General features: G+C 40.5%; 2 protein-coding genes across 8 annotated transcripts in view; both read right to left on the bottom strand.

The window, feature by feature from the left end:
* LOC149170112 (uncharacterized) overlaps positions 1-14,918 on the bottom strand; it is a 120,732-nt gene that overhangs the window by 89,694 nt on the left and 16,120 nt on the right. The gene's annotated exons all lie outside the window — the stretch shown is intronic.
* On the bottom strand, positions 636-1,919 carry LOC149170113 (uncharacterized). Its single transcript, XM_089425449.1, has one exon. The coding sequence runs from the start codon at positions 1,917-1,919 to the stop codon at positions 636-638; it is 1,284 nt and encodes a 427-aa protein (XP_089281575.1).

Below are 14,918 nucleotides of genomic sequence, written 5' to 3'. Positions count from 1 at the left end.
GGAGAGAGGGGGCAGCCTTGCCTCAGTCCCCTAGAGCTTCTGAAGTAGCTGCTAGGTCGGCCATTGATCAGAGGGGCGGTCCAGGGGTTAGAGATGCACTCCATGATGATGCTTATGAATTTGTTGGAGATCCCGAATTCTCTGAGGACGTCTGTCAGGAAGTGATGGTCAACCCTATCGAAGGCATTTGCCATGTCTAATTTGATGATCATGCCTCTTTCTTTCCTGTTGATGCTACTGTGAATTGCTTCTTGTATCAAAATGACGTCGTCCGTGATTTGTCTATGAGGGACAAATCCGCCTTGGTTCTCTGAAATAAGATAGGGGAGGAGCTTTTTAAGCCTGATGGCTAGGATTTTAGTGACTATCTTGTAAGAGACATTGCATAGAGAAATAGGTCTAAAACGGTCGAAGGAGAGGGGATTAAGGTCCTTGGGGATGAGGGCAAGGTGTGAGGATTTAGTATTTTCCCCCATCTTGTATTTTTTGAAAACATCTTTTACCATCTTGACATAGTCTTTTTTTATTGTGTCCCAATGATTTTTGTAGAAGGCTACAGTGAAACCGTCGGGTCCCGGGGCCTTGTCCGACTGCATGCTGAAGGCCGCCAACCTGATCTCCTCTTCTAATACATCCTAGTCCAATTCTCTGTTTTGCAGATCAGAAATTTTACTCTCGACTGATCTAAGGAAATCCATGTTGTTCGAAGTCTGTGGGACTGCTGATAATAGAGATTGAAAATGTCTATGCGCTGCCTCTTTGATTCCCTCTTGATCGCTGATCTCTTTCCCCTCTGCCACAATTTTGTCGATTTGGTTTCTGGCACGTCTAAGCTTTATGTTATTGTGGAAGGAGGAGGTGTTTTTATCTCCAACTTTGAGCCAGAGACACCTTGATTTCTGACGTTGTTCTTCTTCCTCCACTCTATTTTGCCTGTAAAGTTCCCTGTACATTTCATTTTCTTGGGTTTGGTCTTCCTTTGTGTATTGGATGTTCTCTTTTTCCTGGTTCCATTGATCCAACTGCTTATGAAGATCTACTCTTTTTTTGTTTTCCATTGCTGCGTTTGCTCTTGCCCACTGTTTTATGGCTGTTCTTAGAGACTTTAATTTTGTTTCCCAAATGTAGTGGGGCAAACCAATGACTTCCTTAGCCCACTGATCTTTGATAAGTTTGCGGAAGTCGTCTTTAGAGTCCCAGGATTTGTTGTATTTGAAGGGGAGAGGCCCCAGATTTCTTCCCTTGTCCAGAATCATGACCACGGGCTTATGGTCTGAGGCAGAGGCATGGATAATTTTGTTTTTGATTGAGGAAAAGCCTGCGACAATTCTTTCATGTACAAGGATTCTGTCTAGTCTCTCTTTAATGTTGTGGATGCCAGCTCTTTTGTTGCTCCATGTAAATTTCCCGTTGTAAGGAGGAATATCAATAAGGTTGTGAGTTTGAATTATTGCTTCCAGAGAATCTCTTGAAGGGTCCGCGAGGAAGTTCCCACCTAGTTTTTCCTCAATGTTCCTTATTAGATTCAGATCTCCACCCAAGAAAATGTTCCTATCTTGAGCGGACTGCAAATCTGAAGTTATTGAATCCCAGCAAAGAGCTTTATCCCTGTAGTGGTTCGGGGCGTAGATGTTGTAGATAGTGTAATCTTCTTTTGAGACTTTGTTTTTAAGGTCTGTTCTTACCCACCAATTGCAAGAATTTTGATTGGTGAGATCCCATTTGTTCTTGTTCCATAGAGTTCCTATACCTCCTGAGGCACCTGCTGCACCTATTGTTGTACCTGTGAAACTTTTGTATCTTTTGATATGATTTTGGGAGTCTTGTTCAGATATTTTGGTCTCCTGGATGAGGAGGAGGTCTTGCTGCTCTTGATTGATTAAATCCCGGACTGCATTTGCTTTTAGGGAGGAGCCCATCCCCCTACAATTCCAAGAGACCAAAATCATCATTTACCAATTTTTGGGTGAGTCCCGCTCCTCGCCTTTGTCTTTTCCCCACTTCCTTTTTGTTTGTCCAGGTATGTGTCCATCGATCGCTGAGTTCCAGTGGCCATTTCTTTCGCTGTTGTTTCGTCTCTAATTTCTTTGTTCGACTTCCTGCTTGCTTTTCTCGGAGGATCAGAGGAGAGGCTAGCTTCTTTCAATTTGTTTCTGGTAAGGATTCGCTCAATGGTTGGGGGGGAGAGGACGGGGGCAGCGAGGGGGAGGGGATCACTGCGAGGGCAGTGACTCGAGGAGATGCAGGGGGGGATATGGGATCTTCAACCGACAGGGATTCAAAAGGGTTGGAGGATGAGGGAAAGGGAGGCACTGAACTGGAAGGGGGAGGAGGAGGAGCATTTAGGGTTTCCGGAAGAGGCTTGGCGCTAGGGCCTTGCAAGGGGGTAGATTTTTTCTTTTTTACTTGCTCCCAAGAGCCTTCGGAGGTTTCAGCATTTCCATTAGACTCATTTATTTTTAACTTGCTACATCTATTTGCGAAATGTCCATATTCGTGACATACCTTACATTTGAAGGGTAGCTGCTCGTAGTCTAGCTGTTGGATGTGTGTCCATTGATCTACTTTGATCTTGATGGCTTCCGGCAGGCCTTTCCCGAGATCGACTTCTACGCAAATCCTTGCACAAGCGTGCATATTCTCCTTTGGCTCAGATCTATCAATGTATTTGCCGACTGCGTTCCCAATAGCCTTTACTGATTCATCTCCCCAGCAGTGGAGCGGCAGATGGGAAGACGGACCCAAACCGGGACAGCATTTGGGATGTCCATTTCCGGATCGAAGTCGGGAGACCATCTGTTCAGATAGAGGCCTCTTGAATCCATGAAATAGGGGCCATTTCTAAAGATAAGGTTCCTGTCCTCTTTTGATTCGAACAGAAAGGTGTAGAAGCCCCTTCCACAGAATCTGATAGCTATTTTTCCTTGTATTATCGCATTCCAGTTGCGTTCCACCCATTTTTGGACTGCTCTGGGCGAAGGCCAGAGGCCAGTGAACTGGCCTACGAGGCCTCTCTCAGCTAAAGCGATTGCTGCCTTCCTCGGGAGGGTAGGAGGAAGAGATACTTCAGGGATTTCATCAAGTTTCTTGACGAACTTTGACGCAGATGGGCAGATTCTTGTTGAGGCATTCTCAGGGATAAGAGATGCGAACAATTTCTCATAGTCTTCCAGGTCTGGGGACGATGGATCAGTCCCAGCCATTGATGCGAAGGAGAGCCAGAACGCAGACGAGCCAGGAAGAGAACGAAAGCTGAAGGGAGGGGCCCCAGAGCTGGGGCCGGGCAGGAGGCCCGAGGAAAACCGGAAGGCGGAGGGAAGCCCAGGGGGGGTGCAGAGAAGACAAACCCAGCAGCGGAGCTGCCAGGCGGGGCCTGGAAGGCGCAGAACCAGTCTAGGCGGTCGCGCGGGAGCTCCAAATTCGAAAACCTCTCAGCTTTAAAAAACATAGCGCTTAAAAAGTGAATTCTGAAACAAATTCTGCTTAATTAAACATGAAGACCTAACATTCAAGCATGATTGTAACAAGATAGAAACTTACAACACAAGAGAACACATCACCATCAAAAACTGACACATGAATCCCTGAGAAAATAGACCTCGGTCTTGATCATTCACTGAAAATTTTAAAATGGAAAAGTACAATGCACAGGGTTTTCTTTCTCTAACCATGGTCAACCAACCAACCCTTTGCACACTAAAACTCATGAAATATATACAATTAGCTCATCCTTGGACTTAGGGGGTCGAGCTCAACCATTTCCCCAAAGATAGAGTCAGTTACATTAGATTTAGAAACTGCCTACTAGGAAATAGGGACCGAATTTCTGGAAATAGGGGTCAAATATTAGATCATATCTCTTGAATCATGATAGTTGTTACAAAACCGAAGGAGGTTTTTGTTGATGAGCTTGTGCTTGAGAGAAACCTCTCTCAGTTTCGAAATTCTTCTCTAGATCCTCAAAATATGCACCCAAAGATCATGACTAAAATAGGAAATGATGAAATCTAAAAAATAGGTTGTAAAGATTCATTCGAATCTTCCAATCTATGACACTTGTTACAAAACTGAAGGAGGTTATTGTAATTTAGCTCGTGTTTGACAAAAACCTCTTTCACTTTTTCAAAATTCATCTCCATTTGGTCAAAAACCGATTTTGAAGTTAACTGCTAAAACAGTAAAAAACGCAGCAAATCCCCTGCAGCAAAAGCGCAGTGAGCTTCTTTTTCATATTAGATGATCAATGCTTGAATGTTGAACCTGCAATACACTCAAGGACATTTGTCATAACCATGAGAATCAATTTCATGAGGTTTGGAGTCGAATTAAAAGGTCAAAATGCTCACTGTGTGGAAGCGTAGCGCATTCGTTGTGCTACTTCAAAAGCACAACGAATTCACCATTTGTATACTTTTGATCATCCCCTGTACCTCTAAATGTGCCAAACAGGTGGAAAATAACTCCTAAATCATCAAATACCTATTAAGAAACACTTGACCAAACTGCAAACCTTCCTTCTTTGAAAATCATCATCTACAACAAAAGCGCAGCGCCAGAGCACAGAGAAATTTCACCTGCATAGGTTTGGCTAAGCACTAGGGTCTCTAAACGAATAAAATAGCTTGTTGATGATGCTGACAGTATTAACAACCTCCTTGAGCCTCCATAAACTGAAATTTCACAAAAAACTTCCATCTCCTACCAAACTTATGACAATAGCGCAACAAGAAAGCGCAACGCATTTAGGTTTATGAGGGTTGTGAGCTTTTCTAGGCGTTCTTCTCAATTTTACTAAAGATGAAACTAACAGCATACAACGTGAATTATCTTAGAGAAGAGAAATTTGGAACCTAAAAATGATCATGACACAAGAAAGCCTCCAATTTGCAAAAGCACAACGCAAAGGGAAAGTGCAGCAATAACTTGTGATGATGATGATTTGATGAAATATTCGATTTGACCTTGCAACTGACTTGAAAAGACACCACTTGATTCGACTCAGTGATGAAAACCCCAAATTCGTTATTATATTCACTCAAAATACTAATAACTTGATCTCTAAGAGATCATAGCAAAACTTCACAAAATGACCAAAATGATGAAAAGAGTAAGTTGGGCTTTGGTTACTATAACATAGGATACTAACAAACCCTCAGGAAGCTAATATTAGAACATACAAAGGTGTACATACTCTACCCCCATTTGGATTTGAACTTGTGACCTCTTCCCGGGAAAAAAAGACTTCCCCTATGTTGGTTTTGCTTCTCCCAAAGTTGTTAGAAGTAGTTCCCCAACCATCAAAAGTCTAGGTGGGTTCATCTCCTTATCTCCTTCCTCCCCCTTTCCCTAGGAAAATTGAAGTCCTAGTAAATATTTCTTTAATTCGCTCCTCTGCTCACATAATAGAGGGATGCTAGGTTTCCCCAAAGCCCTCTTTGTGAAAATTTGGCTAACCCTGAATCCTATTGCAACAACTGATGTTAATTCTTCTAATTGTTAAATTAATTTTAACAATTTACTTGTTATGTGGTACGACAAATATCGAATTAAATACACTGCAACCTTCACAAATAAAATATTGTGGAAGAAATAAAAATGTTGGAAGAAATAGATGTACACGCACAATTTGATACCGTTATTTTTGGACTAAGTCTCGGGAAAAACCCGACTCGAGAAAACCTGTGCAATCGCTGAGGGTTTTGATATTATTCAGTAGTGAAAACTAAGTACAATCTATGGATGCTTAATCTAACAATCCAAACAGAGAAATAACTGGCAATAATAACTAGTGAGAAAAAATTATCTCCACAAGCGATCGAACACTAACCTCAGCTCGAATTGAGTTGCTCCTTGCTCCCTTTGTGCAGTGATTGCGTCAGCCTACGCAATTATTGCACCCCACAAGCTCGGAACTACGTCTCCTCTCACTATCTCGTCTGCTGTTGTCTGGGAAACTGATACTCTTTGCCTTCAGACCCTCTGCCCAGCTTCTGGCTCAGAATTTCTCCTTCTCCCCAGCGAAACAAAAATCTCCCCAAGAGGGCTTTGCGCTACCTCTTTGTGACAATCGCTGCCTCTCTGCAATGTACTCGCCAGAACTGGAAAAACTTCCTCCGACCTCACTATCTCTGCCCCTCTCTCATTGCTTCGATCTCACTGAATCACCTCCGGCAATTGAATGTTGCTACTCTGGAGATCGATTTCCCAGCAAAATCGAATGCTCAACTGATTTGGTGTGTCTTCTTCGAGCCCCATTGGCTTCTTATAATCCTCCGTTGAAACATCAATGGCCACGATTAAATCTTAATCGATGGCTAGGATTAACTAGAAATCAATCCATGTACTTTTCTAGAACATTCTCACCATGACTTAATTAATTCTGATTAATTAATCATATTTCCTAAGTTTAGACTTAGGAAATATTAAAAACTGACTAATAAATCTAATTAAGTCATCTCTAGGTGGAATTTCCAGAAACGATTTCTAGGTATTGGAAAACTCAAAATACATGTATTTTAGCCTCTCCACGAAATATCGTGGCTAGAACACATCCGATGCTACAAAAATTAACACTCTTCTCCTACGAAAGCCCGTTCTCCCTCTTCGTCTAAATGTAGCTTGGCCAAATCTCCTTTGAAATCGGTGTATCATCCTCGCTCAAGACAAAAGACCTCGAATAAGTGGGCTATGGTTGGAGGGTTAGCATGCAGTAAATCTCAAGGTTCTCATGTGGGTATAAAATCTTACCTATCATTGAAACATTTTCAAGCAAAAAAGAAATTCATAGTGCCAAACAGTCAACCATTTATCAGGGCCTTCAAGCGTGGAATGCTTGTGGGCAATATCATCAATGATCTATCTTTCTTTTAATGCTCGAACGGTTGAGGGTGCCCCAAAGATATTGACCCTCAAATGTCTGTGAGATCCTACTCTCCAAATGTGATTTTTATTCAATAAACCATGTATCATCATTGAAGCCTAGGAATCTCTCTCGTCTTGGTTGAAGGACTAGACATATTGTTTTGTGGAATTCGGTGGTTTATCTAAAGGCCTCTTAATGACCTGGAGTCGCAATTTTAATTTTAATGTAGAAATTTCTCATTTCCCACCCCGGTTTTCAGTTTCTCCTTATTTCTCCCATATAGTTAAATGCCCTTTCCCATAACCATACATTTAACAAGCTGGAGAAAAAAAAAAAAAAAAATTGCTGAAAACACAAATTCTGGAAATTTTACAGAATGCTGGAAATTGCAGAAATAAAAATCAGCAGTAATAAACAGCCATTAAAACACATTTAAACACTGAGATTTTTGGTCAATGTGACCCTGGAAAAACCCCCTACAACTCTTGGGGAAAACTAGTTTGAGAGCTCTTCTTTATTTCTGGAAAATGCCTTTTTACAGTAAGAGAAATATTCAGCAAAAATCAACAAGCAAACTTTTACAACTTGTCTCAGCCTTGCTGAAACTCAGCCTTGTTGAAACTCAGCCTTGCTGAAACTCCGCCCTGCTGAAACTCCGCAGCTCACTGTCCAGAAATCTCCCTTGCTCTCTTGCTCTCCTTCTCTCAATCTGCTCATGAAAGAATGAATGATCTTTTCCTCCTTTTCCTCCTTTAATCTAACCCCAAGTGACTTTTGGGTGATCCAAGTGACTTTTGGGTGATCCCTAAATCCAATGGCTGAAATAGATTGAGATCTAAAGCTGAGATTAAATACTCATTTAAATCTCACTTTTTATTTTTTAATTCACCCCACTTTAATAAAGACCCACTTAGTCATTTATTTCCAAAGTCACTTTTCCTTTCTAATTTTTCATTGACTTTATAAAAGTCACTTTAAAATTAAACTTAGTAACTTTATCACTTAAAGTCACTTTTAAATTAGATTTAACTTTATAAAATTATAAAGTCACTTTAGGAGAAAAATTAAATTCTTTTGGACACTTTTCCCTAGGCCAAAGATCAAAGCCTAAAGGAACCACCTGTCCTCCGGTACCAAATTTCAACATTTAATTCTATTTCAAGTTTCAACCCTTCATTTAGGTATTTTGGTTGATTTGGTGGACCGTGGCTTCATGGCCTCAATTCACTTTATCAATAGCTATGGTCCTTACTTGGAAAGAAAACCATATTGGCAGAATCTGGTTTCATTGGGTTTTCTATCAAATTTCCAATGTAATGTAAAATGAAGATCTAAATTTCACCCTCTCCCTTAAAGAAGTTTAGGGGGGACACATCCTCGAAGGGGTCTGCTAGAAGGTTTTCTCAATCATGCTCTAGTGGATCAGCATCTAGTGGACTTGGCTCATCCGAAGTTGGTTCCTACATGGAGGAATGATCCAAAAGGAAGGTGGGGATTTGATCATATAGCCAAATGGTTGGATCTTTTGCTAATATCCAAAGAGCTATTTGATGGGCCTTCGGTCATAAAATCTTGGGTGGAAACGAGGAAAATCTCGGATCATCTTCCGATTCTTTTCAAAATGGAAAAAAAAAGGAATGAAAACCCCCTTCAACCATGAAGTTTAAACCTCGGTTGCTAGTGGAAGAGGATTACTAAAGCCTGGTTTCCTCTTCCTAGATTCATCTTAGTGAGGATTCTAAAGATTCTTATATGAAACAATTTGTTGATAACTTGGGGAGGGTTGAGGAGATCAAAGGATGGGCCAAGTCTTTCAACAAAAAATATCAGCTCTTTTGCTGAAAACAAAGCAAAAGATTAATGCCAATCTGGTTGAAAAATGCTCTTGTCCACTTTCTGATGATGATGAGACTTCTCTAAATTTTTGTCTGGCTCTTAGACACGACCTGCTGGCTAAGCAAAAAGCTATTTTGCATTTAAAAGTGGAGTTATTTGGATCGCTAAGGGAGACAAGAACACAACTTTTTCACAAATTTGATAGTTATTGGAAAAGCCTGAACATGATAAGGGAAATTAAGAATATGGATGGGGATTCAATCTCATCTTTTGAGGAGAAGGTGGAGACAGGTAAGGCATAATTTAGTAACTTATTTAAAGAGCTTGCAGGACGCACCACTGAAGAGATCTTGAAATTAATAAATATTTTTCTGTGTCTTTACAAACTAAATGAACAATTTTCTATCAAAAGAGGTGTCTAGGAAGAAATTCGTTCTACTCTTTTTTCTATCAAAAAGGTAAAAGTCTTGCGCCTGGGCCCTGATGGCATGACTGTTGAAAAAAAATTTTGGTTTTTCGACCCAATTAAAGAATATCTTCTGAAAGTAGTTAATGAATCTCAATGAATATCTTCTTAAAGTAGTTAATGAATCTCAACGTTCCTATAAAATTCTAGGTGTTTTTAACTCGACTAACTTGGCACTTATTTTGAAGAAGCCGGAAGCCTATTCTTTTGAGGATTTTAGGCTGATATCATGTCGCAATGTTATATATAAGATTATCTCCAAACTGATTGCAAACAGACTCAAGCCCATGCTAAGTGATTTCATTTCTGAAGAACAATTGAATAATGGAATGTATCTCCAGCATCCACTACATCTTTTGCAGTTTTTATCAATGGCTCTCCCTTCAAATTATTTCGCCCATTAGAGGTTTGAGACAGGACTGTCCCCTATCTCCTTTGTTGTTTCTATTGGTGTTTGAAGGGTTAAATAAACTTATGAGAGATGCCAAATCCAAAACGAATTTGAAGGGTGTAAAGGTCTCCCCTTCTGAAATTATTTCACATCTCTTCTTTGTTGATGATGTTCTTCTGTTCGGTGAAGGTGCTCTCAAGAAACTGTTGCCTTGAAGAAAATTCTTGATCTGTACTGCACAACAACAGGGATGGAAACCAATATGGTCAAATCCTGCCGCCTATTTGATTTTCCTCCAGAAGATTTGCAAAATCAACTGGATTCATCGCACTCTTTTCCTCGAAAACATCTGGATGAAGGGATGAAGTATCTTGATTTTATGTTGAAACCCAACTCTTATTCCTTTGAGGATTGGCTTTGGTTATATAAAAATGTTGAAGCTGAAATCTCGCTATAGGTAAATTGTTGGCTGTCGAGAGGTGGGTGATTGATCCTTTTGAAAGCAATTTTGGAAAGCATCCTGGTCCATTGGACATCAATAGCTAAGGTGCCTAATGTTGAAATTTGGTACCGGAGGACAGGTGGTTCCCTTAGGCTTTGATCTTTGGCCTAGGGAAAAGTGTCCAAAAGAATTTAATTTTTCTCCTAAAGTGACTATAATTTTATAAAGTTAAATCTAATTTAAAAGTGACTTTAAGTGATAAAGTTATTAAGTTTAATTTTAAAGTGACTTTTATAAAGTCAATGAAAAATTAGAAAGGAAAAGTGACTTTGGAAATAAATGACTAAGTGGGTCTTTATTAAAGTGGGGTGAATTAAAAAATAGAAAGTGAGATTTAAATGAGTATTTAATCTCAGCCATTGATCTAAATCTATTTCAGCCATTGGGTTTAGAGATCCCCCAAAAGTCACTTGGAGTTATATTAAAGGAGGAAAAGGAAAAAGGTCATTCATTCTTTCATGAGCAGATTGGGAGAAGGAGAGCAAGAGAGATTTCTGAGCAGGGAGGAGAAGGAGACAGCAGCTTGGCACACATTCCAAGGCAGCAGTTGAGCAGATTTGTACAGCTCATTCAGCACAGTGAAAGGCAGATTTTTGCACAAAAATCGAGGAGCAGTTTGCTGATTTTTCTGCACACAAAACGGAGGCCGTACAGCATTTATTGCTGTCCTGTTTGCTGTAATTTCCAGATTGTTGTGAGGCACGGGAAAGGAGATAAGTTGTAAATTCGTTTGCTGATTTTTTGCTGAATAATTCTCACTGTAAAAAGACAATTTTCAGAAATAAAGAAGAGCTCTCAAACTGGTTTTCCCCAAGAGTTGTAGGGGGTTTTTCCAGGGTCAAGTTGACCAAAAATATCAGTGTTTTAATGGCTGTTTTTGATTGCTGATTTTTAATTCTGCAATTTCCAGCATTCTGAAAAATTTCCAGAATTTATGTTTTCAGCAATATTTATTTTTTTCAGTCTGTTAAATGTATGGTTATGGGAATGGGCATTTAACTACATGGGAGAAATAAGGAGAAACTGAAAACCGGGGTGGGAAAACAGAAATTTCTACATGGTATCGGAGCTTGAGTGCTGAAGGGCAGTTTGGGACAGCAAAAGGAAAAATTACAGTTGCTGATTTTTCACTCAGAAAATTCCAGCAAGCTGATTTTTTCATAAACAGCAGTTTTATCTTTACTACAGCAGTGCTATTTTTCAGTTTTAGGACAGCAGGATGTCATTGGGATTGAGGGTGGAGGATAGGCTGGATGGGCATATAAATTACAGCGTTTGGAAGGAGAGAATGCAGAGTATCTTTGGGGAGGCAGAAGTCTGGGATATCATGGTGCATACCGCATAGAACCCTGTTGTTGTGCCCACTGATGTTACTCAGTTGGCTGAGTATAAAAAGAAGAACAATAAGGGTAAGAGGCTGATTCTAGACGGAATCAAAGACCATTGCATTCCTCATGTGAGAGGAAAGAGCAATGCCCATGAGATGTGGACCAGTGAAACAGGAATCGCCGATTCCGGCGATTAATCGCGAGCGCAAGTCGGATCGGCGGCAAAAAGTTCCGTTTCGAATCTGGGCGAGTCAACTCGCGTTGACCGAGTTTAACTCATGGTCAACGTGAGTTTGACTCGCGATTTATGCGATTTCTGCCGATTTTAACGAGTCCCGCCAAATTCAATAGGGTTTTCGCCGGTTCCGGTTTGCCGCGTTTGCGTTTATAACATTCCCGTGAATTGTTTAACTATTTAACGGTGATAACATTGCCGCGTTTGCGTTTATAGCATTCTCGCATTCGAACGACGAAGCCTTCGAAGCACATTCCCTGTCGAACGACGAAGCCGCATTCGAAGCACAGTCCCTGTCGAGTCTTGTGAAACTCAGGTCACAGTTTGGCGATTAAGTGTGAGGTATGCATTAATAATAAGAAGCATTGCATCTATTCGACTATCCGAGGCTTGGGTACCGGTAGCTTGCATCGCATTTTGATTTGATATACGTTATAATAGGACGGTTTACAGGATTTCTCTGCAGACAAAGTTTCACAAAATTCTTGCCTTCCTCTGAAAGATAGTCTGGGATTGCCGGTAGCTCCTTACTGTTCCCAATTTTAAACATTGCACTTCAAACTTCATTGTGCAATTCCTTTGCTTCTTTTGTGTGCCTGTTCGTTACATCATTCCAAATCTTGTCAACATGCTGTCTGTAGACATCCTCAAATGTATTCATGTTTCGCAATCTGCCATCTCCTGTTCAATAAGTCAATCGGTCTTGGTTGGCAAGGAGTTAATATCCCGGTCCAATAAGCCAATCAGTCTTGGTTGGCAAGGAGCTAATATCTCTGTCCAATATGTCAATCAGTCTTGGTTGGCAAGGAGCTAATATCTTGCCAAAAAGATTAAAATTAAATTTGAGTCTCCATAAATGTCAACCTTGTAAAGGCCATGGTCTAGACTCTAATGTCCTTCTCAATCCATGCAAAACTGTAAAGAGTCCCACAGCCGTCACGGTTGATATGACAATGACTAACTGAAATGAGCTTTTGAAGTTACTAGGCTTGAAATTGACAAAAAAATGGCGAGGCAAAAAAGCCAATAGTTTGAATTGGATCAAGAAGATATTGGGAAAGACTTTGCAAGTACAAAAAATAAATATATACACTCATTTTGGCATGCCAAGAAGAGGTTGAAATTGCAGCAACCTGTAATTTGGAAAAGATTAATTTAGAACATATTATACAAAATTTTATATGACTGTGACAGTTGGCTTTGGTATGGACTCCAAGCTTAAAACTGTGCCTCAAGGGCTGAGCCCTCCAACAAATCTGAGCCACAATTCTGTTCCTAGGTGACTGTTCCAAGTAGCACCAAGTCTGAGCTTGAAGCAGCTACAGGTGAATGTAATTTAATTAAGTCTGCAACAATGATCACAGGTAATTCCGAGCTATGAGCTATCTCGTATCTCCAGAGTCCAAAGTTTGATGATTGTCCACTCTGGAATCTGCAATAGGATGCTTTCACAAAACAGGTCCGAGGTATGTAAGTTGAGAGGAATGCTATGTCATTGAAATACACTCCCTAACACCAGATCCATGATTCCATACACTGCTGATTCAAGTTTCAACAGAGACCATATTTCTATCAGCAAAACCTGAATACTGTACAAGCCTACAAGGCTTCTTTCATGACTATCTTGGTTCACACCAGAGGAGTGAAATGTATGAGAATTTGATCCATATACAGATGACCAATGCTCTACCCATACTACCCAGTCAGAGTTACAGATATGAGTGTTTTGTCCCTCTGTCTTCATTTACTTTTTTAAATTTCTAGCATATTTTAAATTTTTGGATGATCTTTAAATTTGATTTTTTCTTGTCTTTCACATGAGCCACAAATTAAATAGAAGCCGGACTCCAAATCTTAACAGAAGCCACAAATTAAACACAAGTTCAAAGCAACAACAATGCCGAGAGAGAAGGACTTTGCTTGGGCTTATTGTGACAGGATTCCCGGAGACCCTAGGCTCCTTTGTAAATTTTGCAAAACAAAATGTAGTGGAGGCATTTATAGATTCAAGTTCCACCTTGCACAAATAACTGGCCATGATATAGGTATTTGCGACAAGGTTGACGACAATGTCAAACACCAAGCAGCCTTGGCCCTTGAAATGTTAGAGCAGGATAATGCCAAGAGAGCAAAGCAAACTGCTGAAATAGGAAATGTTGGAGTTGATACTTTTTCTGCCACTAGCCCCATGTCACCTCAATCTGCTGAATCCTCAATGTCGTTCCCAAGTTTTCCACACATGCCTCCAAGGCCAAGTCAAACTCAAAGCCATGCTAGTCCTTCAACTCCTTCCTTGAACACTGGAGGTGGAAACATAAACGCCTTTTTTGCTCCCCGCACAAAACCTGGTTCCCAACCTACCTTGGATGGCACTGGTTGGAAAAAAAATATCCATAGTCAGGCAAGGAAGGCCATTGCTAACTTTTGGTACTATTCTGACATACCTTTCCACTGTGCCAGAAGTCCTTATTGGCAAGCTATGATTGATGCAATTGTTGTTGCAGGTCCAGGGTTCAAAGCCCCTACATCAGAGAGCCTTAGGACAGATATGTTGTTAGAGAGTGTTGAAGATGTCATGCTTGTGCTAGCTGAGTTTCGTTCATCATGGGTAGAAACAGGGTGCACCATCATGAGTGATGGATGGACAGATCAGAGAAATAGAACTTTAATAAATTTCCTTGTATCTTGTCCCGCAGGCACAATGTTTCTCAAGTCAGTGGATGCTTCAGATAAGGTTAAGACTGCCCAACTTATCTGTGAAATGATGGAGGAAGTCGTTCAAGAAGTGGGAGAAGAAAATGTTGTACAAATTGTCACCGATAATGCAGCGAATTATATGGCTGCTGGTAGACTTTTTGAGATGAGGCACCCCACTATTTTTTGGACCTCTTGTGCTGCCCATTGCATAGATTTAATGCTTGAGGACATTGGTAAGCTTCATTGGATACATGAGGTTGTGGAGAAGGCAAAATCCATAACCAAATACCTATACAACCACACTATTGTCGTAAACACGATGAGAAAATACACTGAAGTAAAGAAATTGTTCGACCTGCAGTGACTAGATTTGCAACAAATTTCATATCTTTGCAATTTGTGGTTGAGCAAAAGATAAATCTGAAGAGGATGTTCTTGGGACCTGAGTGGATGGGATCTAAACATTCCAAGACCCCTGAAGGCATCGAAATTGCTGCACTTGTGTTTAATGATGGCTTCTGGAAAGATGCTGAAGAGATTATTGCTGTGACGGAGTCCCTTGTTAGAGTTCTCAGGTACTTTTAGTCTTTTAACTTTTTCA

This window comes from Pinus tabuliformis, chromosome 4_2 (assembly GCF_031772625.1).
Source record: "Pinus tabuliformis cultivar Carrire ecotype Pingquan chromosome 4_2, CPIR1, whole genome shotgun sequence".
NCBI classification, from domain to species: Eukaryota; Viridiplantae; Streptophyta; class Pinopsida; order Pinales; family Pinaceae; genus Pinus; species Pinus tabuliformis.
Note: the sequence above shows the minus strand (reverse complement) of the source record. Positions and strands in the feature narration are given on the sequence as shown.